Source organism: Salmo salar, chromosome ssa07 (genome assembly GCF_905237065.1).
Source record: "Salmo salar chromosome ssa07, Ssal_v3.1, whole genome shotgun sequence".
NCBI classification, from domain to species: Eukaryota; Metazoa; Chordata; class Actinopteri; order Salmoniformes; family Salmonidae; genus Salmo; species Salmo salar.
The window spans coordinates 59,285,211-59,298,162 of NC_059448.1; the positions used below are offsets into that span (position 1 = coordinate 59,285,211).

General features: G+C 46.2%; 1 protein-coding gene across 1 annotated transcript in view; it reads left to right on the forward strand.

Moving 5' to 3' along the window:
• Positions 1 to 12,081, forward strand: part of cpm (carboxypeptidase M) — a gene marked incomplete at its 5' end in the record, with an annotated part of 55,593 nt that extends 43,512 nt beyond the window's left edge. Inside the window, 3 exon segments of the mRNA XM_045722390.1 lie at positions 5,040 to 5,192; positions 8,283 to 8,431; positions 10,850 to 12,081. Of these exon segments, the coding sequence (XP_045578346.1) occupies positions 5,040 to 5,192; positions 8,283 to 8,431; positions 10,850 to 11,104 (557 nt within the window).
• Between the last annotated feature and the right edge of the window lie 871 nt (positions 12,082 to 12,952).

Here is a 12,952-nt window from a genome sequence, read left to right on the forward strand (position 1 = left end):
AGTGACTGGTAGAGTGACGACCGTTCAGCCTTTCCCTTCACCCTATAGATACTGGTCTAATAGACTACAGTGACTGGTAGAGTGACGACCGTTCAGCCTTTCCCTTCACCCTATAGATACTGGTCTAATAGACTACAGTGACTGGTAGAGTGACGTCCGTTCAGCCTTTCCCTTCACCCTATAGATACTGGTCTAATAGACTACAGTGACTGGTAGAGTGACGACCGTTCAGCCTTTCCCTTCACCCTATAGATACTGGTCTAATAGACTACAGTGACTGGTAGAGTGACGACCGTTCAGCCTTTCCCTTCACCCTATAGATACTGGTCTAATAGACTACAGTGACTGGTAGAGTGACGACCGTTCAGCCTTTCCCTTCACCCTATAGATACTGGTCTAATAGACTACAGTGACTGGTAGAGTGACGACCGTTCAGCCTTTCCCTTCACCCTATAGATACTGGTCTAATAGACTACAGTGACTGGTAGAGTGACGACCGTTCAGCCTTTCCCTTCACCCTATAGATACTGGTCTAATAGACTACAGTGACTGGTAGAGTGACGACCGTTCAGCCTTTCCCTTCACCCTATAGATACTGGTCTAATAGACTACAGTGACTGGTAGAGTGACGACCGTTCAGCCTTTCCCTTCACCCTATAGATACTGGTCTAATAGACTACAGTGACTGGTAGAGTGACGTCCGTTCAGCCTTTCCCTTCACCCTATAGATACTGGTCTAATAGACTACAGTGACTGGTAGAGTGACGACCGTTCAGCCTTTCCCTTCACCCTATAGATACTGGTCTAATAGACTACAGTGACTGGTAGAGTGACGACCGTTCAGCCTTTCCCTTCACCCTATAGATACTGGTCTAATAGACTACAGTGACTGGTAGAGTGACGACCGTTCAGCCTTTCCCTTCACCCTATAGATACTGGTCTAATAGACTACAGTGACTGGTAGAGTGACGACCGTTCAGCCTTTCCCTTCACCCTATAGATACTGGTCTGATAGACTACAGTGACTGGTAGAGTGACGACCGTTCAGCCTTTCCCTTCACCCTATAGATACTGGTCTGATAGACTACAGTGACTGGTAGAGTGACGACCGTTCAGCCTTTCCCTTCACCCTATAGATACTGGTCTGATAGACTACAGTGACTGGTAGAGTGACGACCGTTCAGCCTTTCCCTTCACCCTATAGATACTGGTCTAATAGACTACAGTGACTGGTAGAGTGACGACCGTTCAGCCTTTCCCTTCACCCTATAGATACTGGTCTAATAGACTACAGTGACTGGTAGAGTGACGACCGTTCAGCCTTTCCCTTCACCCTATAGATACTGGTCTGATAGACTACAGTGACTGGTAGAGTGACGACCGTTCAGCCTTTCCCTTCACCCTATAGATACTGGTCTGATAGACTACAGTGACTGGTAGAGTGACGACCGTTCAGCCTTTCCCTTCACCCTATAGATACTGGTCTAATAGACTACAGTGACTGGTAGAGTGACGTCCGTTCAGCCTTTCCCTTCACCCTATAGATACTGGTCTAATAGACTACAGTGACTGGTAGAGTGACGACCGTTCAGCCTTTCCCTTCACCCTATAGATACTGGTCTAATAGACTACAGTGACTGGTAGAGTGACGTCCGTTCAGCCTTTCCCTTCACCCTATAGATACTGGTCTAATAGACTACAGTGACTGGTAGAGTGACGACCGTTCAGCCTTTCCCTTCACCCTATAGATACTGGTCTAATAGACTACAGTGACTGGTAGAGTGACGTCCGTTCAGCCTTTCCCTTCACCCTATAGATACTGGTCTGATAGACTACAGTGACTGGTAGAGTGACGACCGTTCAGCCTTTCCCTTCACCCTATAGATACTGGTCTGATAGACTACAGTGACTGGTAGAGTGACGACCGTTCAGCCTTTCCCTTCACCCTATAGATACTGGTCTGATAGACTACAGTGACTGGTAGAGTGACGACCGTTCAGCCTTTCCCTTCACCCTATAGATACTGGTCTAATAGACTACAGTGACTGGTAGAGTGACGGCCGTTCAGCCTTTCCCTTCACCCTATAGATACTGGTCTAATAGACTACAGTGACTGGTAGAGTGACGACCGTTCAGCCTTTCCCTTCACCCTATAGATACTGGTCTGATAGACTACAGTGACTGGTAGAGTGACGACCGTTCAGCCTTTCCCTTCACCCTATAGATACTGGTCTGATAGACTACAGTGACTGGTAGAGTGACGACCGTTCAGCCTTTCCCTTCACCCTATAGATACTGGTCTAATAGACTACAGTGACTGGTAGAGTGACGACCGTTCAGCCTTTCCCTTCACCCTATAGATACTGGTCTAATAGACTACAGTGACTGGTAGAGTGACGTCCGTTCAGCCTTTCCCTTCACCCTATAGATACTGGTCTGATAGACTACAGTGACTGGTAGAGTGACGTCCGTTCAGCCTTTCCCTTCACCCTATAGATACTGGTCTGATAGACTACAGTGACTGGTAGAGTGACGTCCGTTCAGCCTTTCCCTTCACCCTATAGATACTGGTCTGATAGACTACAGTGACTGGTAGAGTGACGACCGTTCAGCCTTTCCCTTCACCCTATAGATACTGGTCTGATAGACTACAGTGACTGGTAGAGTGACGACCGTTCAGCCTTTCCCTTCACCCTATAGATACTGGTCTGATAGACTACAGTGACTGGTAGAGTGACGACCGTTCAGCCTTTCCCTTCACCCTATAGATACTGGTCTAATAGACTACAGTGACTGGTAGAGTGACGTCCGTTCAGCCTTTCCCTTCACCCTATAGATACTGGTCTAATAGACTACAGTGACTGGTAGAGTGACGACCGTTCAGCCTTTCCCTTCACCCTATAGATACTGGTCTAATAGACTACAGTGACTGGTAGAGTGACGTCCGTTCAGCCTTTCCCTTCACCCTATAGATACTGGTCTAATAGACTACAGTGACTGGTAGAGTGACGACCGTTCAGCCTTTCCCTTCACCCTATAGATACTGGTCTAATAGACTACAGTGACTGGTAGAGTGACGTCCGTTCAGCCTTTCCCTTCACCCTATAGATACTGGTCTAATAGACTACAGTGACTGGTAGAGTGACGACCGTTCAGCCTTTCCCTTCACCCTATAGATACTGGTCTAATAGACTACAGTGACTGGTAGAGTGACGACCGTTCAGCCTTTCCCTTCACCCTATAGATACTGGTCTAATAGACTACAGTGACTGGTAGAGTGACGACCGTTCAGCCTTTCCCTTCACCCTATAGATACTGGTCTAATAGACTACAGTGACTGGTAGAGTGACGACCGTTCAGCCTTTCCCTTCACCCTATAGATACTGGTCTAATAGACTACAGTGACTGGTAGAGTGACGACCGTTCAGCCTTTCCCTTCACCCTATAGATACTGGTCTAATAGACTACAGTGACTGGTAGAGTGACGACCGTTCAGCCTTTCCCTTCACCCTATAGATACTGGTCTAATAGACTACAGTGACTGGTAGAGTGACGACCGTTCAGCCTTTCCCTTCACCCTATAGATACTGGTCTAATAGACTACAGTGACTGGTAGAGTGACGACCGTTCAGCCTTTCCCTTCACCCTATAGATACTGGTCTAATAGACTACAGTGACTGGTAGAGTGACGTCCGTTCAGCCTTTCCCTTCACCCTATAGATACTGGTCTAATAGACTACAGTGACTGGTAGAGTGACGACCGTTCAGCCTTTCCCTTCACCCTATAGATACTGGTCTAATAGACTACAGTGACTGGTAGAGTGACGTCCGTTCAGCCTTTCCCTTCACCCTATAGATACTGGTCTAATAGACTACAGTGACTGGTAGAGTGACGTCCGTTCAGCCTTTCCCTTCACCCTATAGATACTGGTCTGATAGACTACAGTGACTGGTAGAGTGACGACCGTTCAGCCTTTCCCTTCACCCTATAGATACTGGTCTAATAGACTACAGTGACTGGTAGAGTGACGTCCGTTCAGCCTTTCCCTTCACCCTATAGATACTGGTCTAATAGACTACAGTGACTGGTAGAGTGACGACCGTTCAGCCTTTCCCTTCACCCTATAGATACTGGTCTAATAGACTACAGTGACTGGTAGAGTGACGACCGTTCAGCCTTTCCCTTCACCCTATAGATACTGGTCTAATAGACTACAGTGACTGGTAGAGTGACGTCCGTTCAGCCTTTCCCTTCACCCTATAGATACTGGTCTAATAGACTACAGTGACTGGTAGAGTGACGTCCGTTCAGCCTTTCCCTTCACCCTATAGATACTGGTCTAATAGACTACAGTGACTGGTAGAGTGACGACCGTTCAGCCTTTCCCTTCACCCTATAGATACTGGTCTAATAGACTACAGTGACTGGTAGAGTGACGGCCGTTCAGCCTTTCCCTTCACCCTATAGATACTGGTCTAATAGACTACAGTGACTGGTAGAGTGACGACCGTTCAGCCTTTCCCTTCACCCTATAGATACTGGTCTAATAGACTACAGTGACTGGTAGAGTGACGACCGTTCAGCCTTTCCCTTCACCCTATAGATACTGGTCTGATAGACTACAGTGACTGGTAGAGTGACGACCGTTCAGCCTTTCCCTTCACCCTATAGATACTGGTCTGATAGACTACAGTGACTGGTAGAGTGACGACCGTTCAGCCTTTCCCTTCACCCTATAGATACTGGTCTAATAGACTACAGTGACTGGTAGAGTGACGACCGTTCAGCCTTTCCCTTCACCCTATAGATACTGGTCTAATAGACTACAGTGACTGGTAGAGTGACGACCGTTCAGCCTTTCCCTTCACCCTATAGATACTGGTCTAATAGACTACAGTGACTGGTAGAGTGACGACCGTTCAGCCTTTCCCTTCACCCTATAGATACTGGTCTAATAGACTACAGTGACTGGTAGAGTGACGAGCACCATTATGGCTCTAGTCTGGCTCAGTTTCATGTTTTTCTATCCGTTTCCTAGGAGGGATGCAGGACTATAACTACGTGTGGGGCCAGTGTCTAGAGATCACCTTGGAGCTGTCCTGTTGTAAATTCCCTCCAGAGAGTGATCTGCCTGGGCTCTGGGATGCCAACCGGGCCGCGCTGCTGGCATACATGCAACAGGTCCATCTGGGTAAGTACCATGCTGTCTGTCGTGGGTTAGTACCACGCTGTCTGTCGTGGGTTAGTACCACGCTGTCTGTCGTGGGTTAGTACCACGCTGTCTGTCGTGGGTTAGTACCACGCTGTCTGTCGTGGGTTAGTACCACGCTGTCTGTCGTGGGTTAGTACCACGCTGTCTCGTCGTGGGTTAGTACCACGCTGTCTGTCGTGGGTTAGTACCACGCTGTCTGTCGTGGGTTAGTACCACGCTGTCTGTCGTGGGTTAGTACCACGCTGTCTGTCGTGGGTTAGTACCACGCTGTCTGTCGTGGGTTAGTACCACGCGGTCTGTCGTGGGTTAGTACCACGCTGTCTGTCGTGGGTTAGTACCACGCTGTCTGTCGTGGGTTAGTACCACGCTGTCTGTCGTGGGTTAGTACCACGCTGTCTGTCGTGGGTTAGTACCATGCTGTCTGTTGTGGGTTAGTACCATGCTGTCTGTCGTGGGTTAGTACCACGCTGTCTATCATAAATACAATCACATCAATCAATACTTCTGTACAGTGTTTCACTACCAAGTGGTGGCTTGATCATTTCAATGGTAGAATGATTCATTTAGGTATGAATCGTTTAGGTAGTACGATTCATTTAGGTAAGAATCGGTAAGGTAAAACAATTCATTCAAGAGATGTGGATATTGAATGTAAGCTCAAGGTAATTCTGTAATAACAAAAAAAAATCCCGACGTTATGTCACATGCTGAAAAGCCCCCAGGCACTAAAATAGATCTCCAGATCAGGAAGCACGACAAGATCTCACAACAATGGTCTACCCTGGGATGACTCCTGGTCCAGGTCAGTCATCACGGTCTACCCTGGGATGACTCCTGGTCCTGGTCAGTCATCACGGTCTACCCTGGGATGACTCCTGGTCCTGGTCAGTCATCATGGTCTACCCTGGGATGACTCCTGGTCCTGGTCAGTCATCACGGTCTACCCTGGGATGACTCCTGGTCCTGGTCAGTCATCACGGTCTACCCTGGGATGACTCCTGGTCCTGGTCAGTCATCACGGTCTACCCTGGGATGACTCCTGGTCCTGGTCAGTCATCACGGTCTACCCTGGGATGACTCCTGGTCCAGGTCAGTCATCACGGTCTACCCTGGGATGACTCCTGGTCCTGGTCAGTCATCACGGTCTACCCTGGGATGACTCCTGGTCCTGGTCAGTCATCACGGTCTACCCTGGGATGACTCCTGGTCCTGGTCAGTCATCATGGTCTACCCTGGGATGACTCCTGGTCCTGGTCAGTCATCACGGTCTACCCTGGGATGACTCCTGGTCCTGGTCAGTCATCACGGTCTACCCTGGGATGACTCCTGGTCCTGGTCAGTCATCACGGTCTACCCTGGGATGACTCCTGGTCCTGGTCAGTCATCACGGTCTACCCTGGGATGACTCCTGGTCCAGGTCAGTCATCATGGTCTACCCTGGGTGACTCCCGGTCCAGGTCAGTCATCACGGTCAAAAGTAGTGTCCTATATAGGGAATATTGTGCCATTTGGGATGCGGACCCTGGTCAAAAGTAGTGCACTATATAGGTATTAGGGTGCCATTTGGGATGCACAGGAGAGTCAGTGTGATGCTTGGTGCCTCAACTGACATCACAATAATCACCACTGTAATGTGACCCTGGCTAAAAGGTTATATTTAATAACCAACAGAAGCTACCCTTGTATTCCAGTCAAAAGCTTTTCCAGAATAGTCTTACTGTTCTCCTGTGTTGTGTTGAGGTTAACACAGAATAGTCTTACTGTTCTCCTGTGTTGTGTTGAGGTTAACACAGAATAGTCTTACTGTTCTCCTGTGTTGTGTTGAGGTAAACACAGAATAGTCTTACTGTTCTCCTGTGTTGTGTTGAGGTAAACACAGAATAGTCTTACTGTTCTCCTGTGTTGTGTTGAGGTTAACACAGAATAGTCTTACTGTTCTCCTGTGTTGTGTTGAGGTAAACACAGAATAGTCTTACTGTTCTCCTGTGTTGTGTTGAGGTTAACACAGAATAGTCTTACTGTTCTCCTGTGTTGTGTTGAGGTTAACACAGAATAGTCTTAATGTTCTCCTGTGTTGTGTTGAGGTAAACACAGAATAGGGCGACGAAGGGTTCATTCACTCCAGTAAAGTTAAGAAGGGGGAAACTCCACCCCTTCTGAATAGTTAATGGGGTATCGTCTAATTAACAACCGGATAATTGAGTAGCAGCGCGCATGCTCCGCCCACCTGAGGATCTGTCTTTTTCTGTCATCTATTTCCTGTGTTTGAAGGGGGGGGAGGCAAAATCCACTTGACATTTAAATCTCGCTGGATTGATTCATTTTACTCCTGCGAATCTTTCATACTCTTGCTTGTGCCTGTCGTTTTTTTAACGTTTACAAATTAGATGCGCTGAAATGAAAGAAACTTCCTGAAAATGAACACTGGGATGATAGTGATATTATGTCTGATCTCACAAACAATGTAAAGTCTGTTTAGATAGATGTGATCTAGAGCCGAGCTGTCGGTCTTTAATCTGAGGGTTTCCTGCTAGTGATGCAACATGTTGAATTATGCAACACAACTTAACATCAGTAATTAATGAGGCTGTCTGGACCGAGCAGGTAGGCCTAGACAGAGCTAGTTTTTGGTGGTTGTAGGCCAGTTCCACTTATGTTCATTTATTCATATATGCATATTACCTAGTGTGTTTATGCAAATGAGGCATATATACTTTTCTTTATTTTAACACATATTTTTTTAAATACTTGATACCATTACAAAATGTAGATATGAGTCCATTCTAAGAAAATAAAAGTGAAATTTGACAAATTGAGTACCAAAATCCCAGAAGTCCAGGTATTATTTGTCCGTGCCAGTAAAATGTTTTATGTGCTATAATCCAGTCAGTACCTGGAGGATCTTCATACGTTGTTCAACTGTTGCATTTATTAGAATGTTTTTTAAAAACTTTTAACAATTTGGATGACAGTAAATTGAGAACCAATTGGCTTTGGTTGGTTGGTGTTGATTGTCCTGCTCTCCTTCCGTCCCGCCGTGTGTGTGTGTGTGTGTGTGTGTGTGTCTAGGTGTGAAAGGGCAGGTGTTGGACGCGGAGGGAAACCCATTACAGAATGCTTTGGTGGAGGTGGAGGGGAGACGGAACCTCTGTCCCTTCAGAACGGACCTCCATGGAGAGTACTACAGACTGCTGTTGCCAGGCAACTACACCTTTATGGTGAGACAGCACCCTCTGGTGGTAGTATTGATACTTTAGGATTGTTTATTCAAATGGCACCCTATTCCCAATGTAGTGCACTACTTTTGACCAGAGCCCTATTCCACTATATAGGGAATAGGGTGCCATTTGGGACCGGTCTGTGTATCTGGGTGGTAGTTATTTATTTGGACAGTGAAGCTAAAACATTTAATTTGGCTCTATTACTCCCAGCAATTTGGATTTGAGATAAAATGTTTCACATGAGGCGAATGTACAAAAATGTCACTTTTTATTTGAGGGTATTTTCATACATATCTGTTTTAACGTTTAGAAATGAAAGCACTTTTATTAGGGTCTGATTTAAAAATCTGTGATGCGAAGAAAGCTGAATCACGGAATCTAGACAATAAAACGGAATTCAACACTATTCAAAAATATATGGAACATAGTAGGAAATCAACTTTGCCCGAAGTTTATTATAAAACATGAACAGAATGCGTCAGTGATTCGTATTTCTTTCAACTTTCTAAACGGGCATCGAGAATCCCCGTCTGTGTATGTTCCCGTCGTCTACCACTCTGTGTAGCTGTTAGCGGTGATGCTAATCAAATACAGTCTTCTGGCAGATGGAAAGCCTTTCACAAAACCCCTTCTCAATTAAATGTTAACTACAAAGTAGCCTTTGCCTACCTGGCAGAATTATATTGGGATTATTTGCATCAGTCCAGTGGGTCATTTGTTTTGCCAACTCTACCATCACACGTGTGCTACAAAAACACCAGTGAACAGCAGCCTCTTGCTGGGTGCAGTGGAGTTAAAGGGAAACTATGCCCAAAACTTGACATTTCAACAACAACAACAAATCCCAGACCTCAAAAGTGGTCTCCTGGTGTGGTTTAAGCATTGTTGTGGATTTAGAAAATCAAATTTATATATAAAAAAAAAAATATATATATATATATATATATATATATATATATATATATATGGATTTCTTAGGGCTCTGCTTTATGTATCGTTGAAGGTATCATAAGCATTTGGACAAATGTACCTCTATGTGTATTAAAGTAGTTGAGTGTAGTATTTGTTCCCATATTCCTAGCAAGCAATGACGTCATTAAACTTTTGACTCTACAAACTTGTTGGATGCATGTTTGCTGTTTGACCCCCCCTCCCTAAATACAACACTGAGATTGGACTGGGACTGATAGGAATGATTTAACTGCTCTCAAATAAACCAAGAGGGTGGAGGGTAAACTTCCTCTAAGTGGCATGGGGAGGACATGGGGCTCGGGTCAAACTAGTGCACTATATATGGATTAGGGTGCTGTTTCAGACACAGTCTAGAGTGAGACAATCCTATGGGCTCTAGTCAAAAGTAGTGCAGTATATAGGGAATAGGGTGCCATTTTGGACACAACCTCAATGAATGTTTGTCAGTGTTTTTTATTTTGACCCAGCTCATACAAAGCCATGTGGGTGGTCCTGCTGGGTTGGGTGGGACAGTAGCACGTATGAGGTCCCACATCTCCCACAGTCTCCAGTAAATATCTGATCAACTAACAGATAACAACCATCCCTCTGCAGTATGAGGTCCCACATCTCCCACAGTCTCCAGTAAACATCTGATCAACTAACAGATAACTGTCCCTCCGCAGACAGAGCAGAGAAAGCACCAGAACATTCTCGACAACAGAGATATTGTGAAACCATGACAATAAAAATGTTTCACCCTTTATTACATTCATCTGTTCAGACGGAATAGATACTTGATCTACAGTACAATACTGTATATTTAGTTGGTATACATCTGGGTATGAATCAATCCTCTACAGTACAATACTGTATATTTAGTTGGTATACAACTGGGTATGAATCAAGCCTCTACAGTACAATACTGTATATTTAGTTGGTATACAACTGGGTATGAATCAATCCTCTACAGTACAATACTGTATATTTAGTTGGTATACATCTGGGTATGAATCAATCCTCTACAGTACAATACTGTATATTTAGTTGGTATACAACTGGGTATGAATCAATCCTCTACAGTACAATACTGTATATTTAGTTAGTATACAACTGGGTATGAATCAATCCTCTACAGTACAATACTGTATATTTAGTTGGTATACATCTGGGTATGAATCAACCCTCTACAGTACAATACTGTATATTTAGTTGGTATACAACTGGGTATGAATCAATCCTCTACAGTACAATACTGTATATTTAGTTGGTATACAACTGGGTATGAATCAATCCTCTACAGTACAATACTGTATATTTAGTTGGTATACAACTGGGTATGAATCAATCAATCAATAGTATCAAATCAATCAATGTGATTGACATATTTGCCTGTGTGTCAAGTTTACTCAACAGTGTAATAACTGATCAATACATGAACTGATGGATAAATGTGATTGACAGGTAACGTTCCCGGGTCACCAGGTGTTGATGGAGACGTTAACGGTCCCGTACGGTCCCGACTCATTCTCCGCCCTCGTCCACAACTTCCAGCTGCAGAGGACCGCAGCCACCACCCCTGGCCCCAGCCACCCCACCCAGTCCTGCACCCCACCCCAGGTCTGGAGGCCCCTGGATGGCCACTCTCCCAGCCTGGGCCCCTCGGGTGTCACCATCCTCCTGGTTCTCCAGGTTCTCTGGAATACCATGTTACTGTGACTGAGAGATGGGTCGCGTCTCAAATGGAACCTTATTTCCTGTATAGTGTAGGGCTCTAGTCAAAAATAGTGCACTATATAGGGGATAGGATGCCATTTGGGACGTATCCATGGAGATAGACTGACTGAGATGGGATCTCCCAGTCCAGAGACATTGTCTTTTTTTCAGTATTTTTGTACAAACAAAAAAATCCGATATATATTTTCTTGTAACACTTTGCATTGCTCTACCTTGCACAAACATGTGAGCCATTTTGTGTTTTTAAAAATTGTATGTTTTGTATTGATGCTTTTTAGTAGTTTTTTTACATTGTGCTGAAAGAAAGTACTGCCAGCCAGCAATCTGCCATGCCAAGCTAAGAAGAAGAGACGAAGGACAAGGGGTAAGGAAGGGATGGAGGGAAGGGTGTTGAGAAGGACAAGGGGTAAGGAAGGGATGGAGGGAAGGGTGTTGAGAAGGACAAGGGGTAAGGAAGGGATAGAGGAAAGGGTGTTGAGAAGGACAAGGGGTAAGGAAGGGATGGAGGGAAGGGTGTTGAGAAGGACAAGGGGTAAGGAAGGGATAGAGGGAAGGGTGTTGAGAAGGACAAGGGGTAAGGAAGGGATGGAGGGAAGGGTGTTGAGAAGGACAAGGGGTAAGGAAGGGATGGAGGGAAGGGTGTTGAGAAGGACAAGGGGTAAGGAAGGGATGGAGGGAAGGGTGTTGAGAAGGTCTAGAAGTGCCTCTAAGAACGCCTACCAGTCAACGTGATACCTGGAATCACACCTCCACCTGCAAACATGACAAGACTTGCTTTTAGACAGAGACTACCTGCCTGAGCTCACTGCACAGCAGAGAGAACACCCAGCAGAGAGAGAACACCCAGCAGAGAGAGAACACCCAGCAGAGAGAACACCCAGCAGAGAGAGAACACCCAGCAGAGAGAGAACACCCAGCAGAGAGAGAACACCCAGCAGAGAGAGAACACCCAGCAGAGAGAGAACACCCAGCAGAGAGAGAACACCCAGCAGAGAGAACACCCAGCAGAGAGAGAACACCCAGCAGAGAGAACACCCAGCAGAGAGAGAACACCCAGCAGAGAGAACACCCAGCAGAGAGAACACCCAGCGGAGAGAGAACACCCAGCGGAGAGAGAACACCCAGCAGAGAGAACACCCAGCAGAGAGAGAACACCCAGCAGAGAGAGAACACCCAGCAGAGAGAGAACACCCAGCAGAGAGAACACCCAGCAGAGAGAACACCCAGCGGAGAGAGAACACCCAGCAGAGAGAGAACACCCAGCAGAGAGAGAACACCCAGCAGAGAGAGAACACCCAGCAGAGAGAGAACACCCAGCAGAGAGAGAACACCCAGCAGAGAGAGAACACCCAGCAGAGAGAGAACACCCAGCGGAGAGAGAACACCCAGCGGAGAGAGAACACCCAGCGGAGAGAGAACACCCAGCGGAGAGAGAACACCCAGCGGAGAGAGAACACCCAGCGGAGAGAGAACACCCAGCAGAGAGAGAACACCCAGCGGAGAGAGAACACCCAGCGGAGAGAGAACACCCAGCAGAGCGAGAACACCCAGCGGAGAGAGAACACCCAGCGGAGAGAGAACACCCAGCGGAGAGAGAACACCCAGCAGAGCGAGAACACCCAGCAGAGCGAGAACACCCAGCAGAGAGAGAACACCCTGTATCACAATACCTGTACTGGTGGACTGTATCACAATACCTGTACTAGTGGACTGTAGACTGTATAACAATACCTGTACTGGTGGACTGTAGACTATATCACAATACCTGTACTGGTGGACTGTAGACTGTATCACAATACCTGTACTGGTGGACTGTAGACTGTATCACAA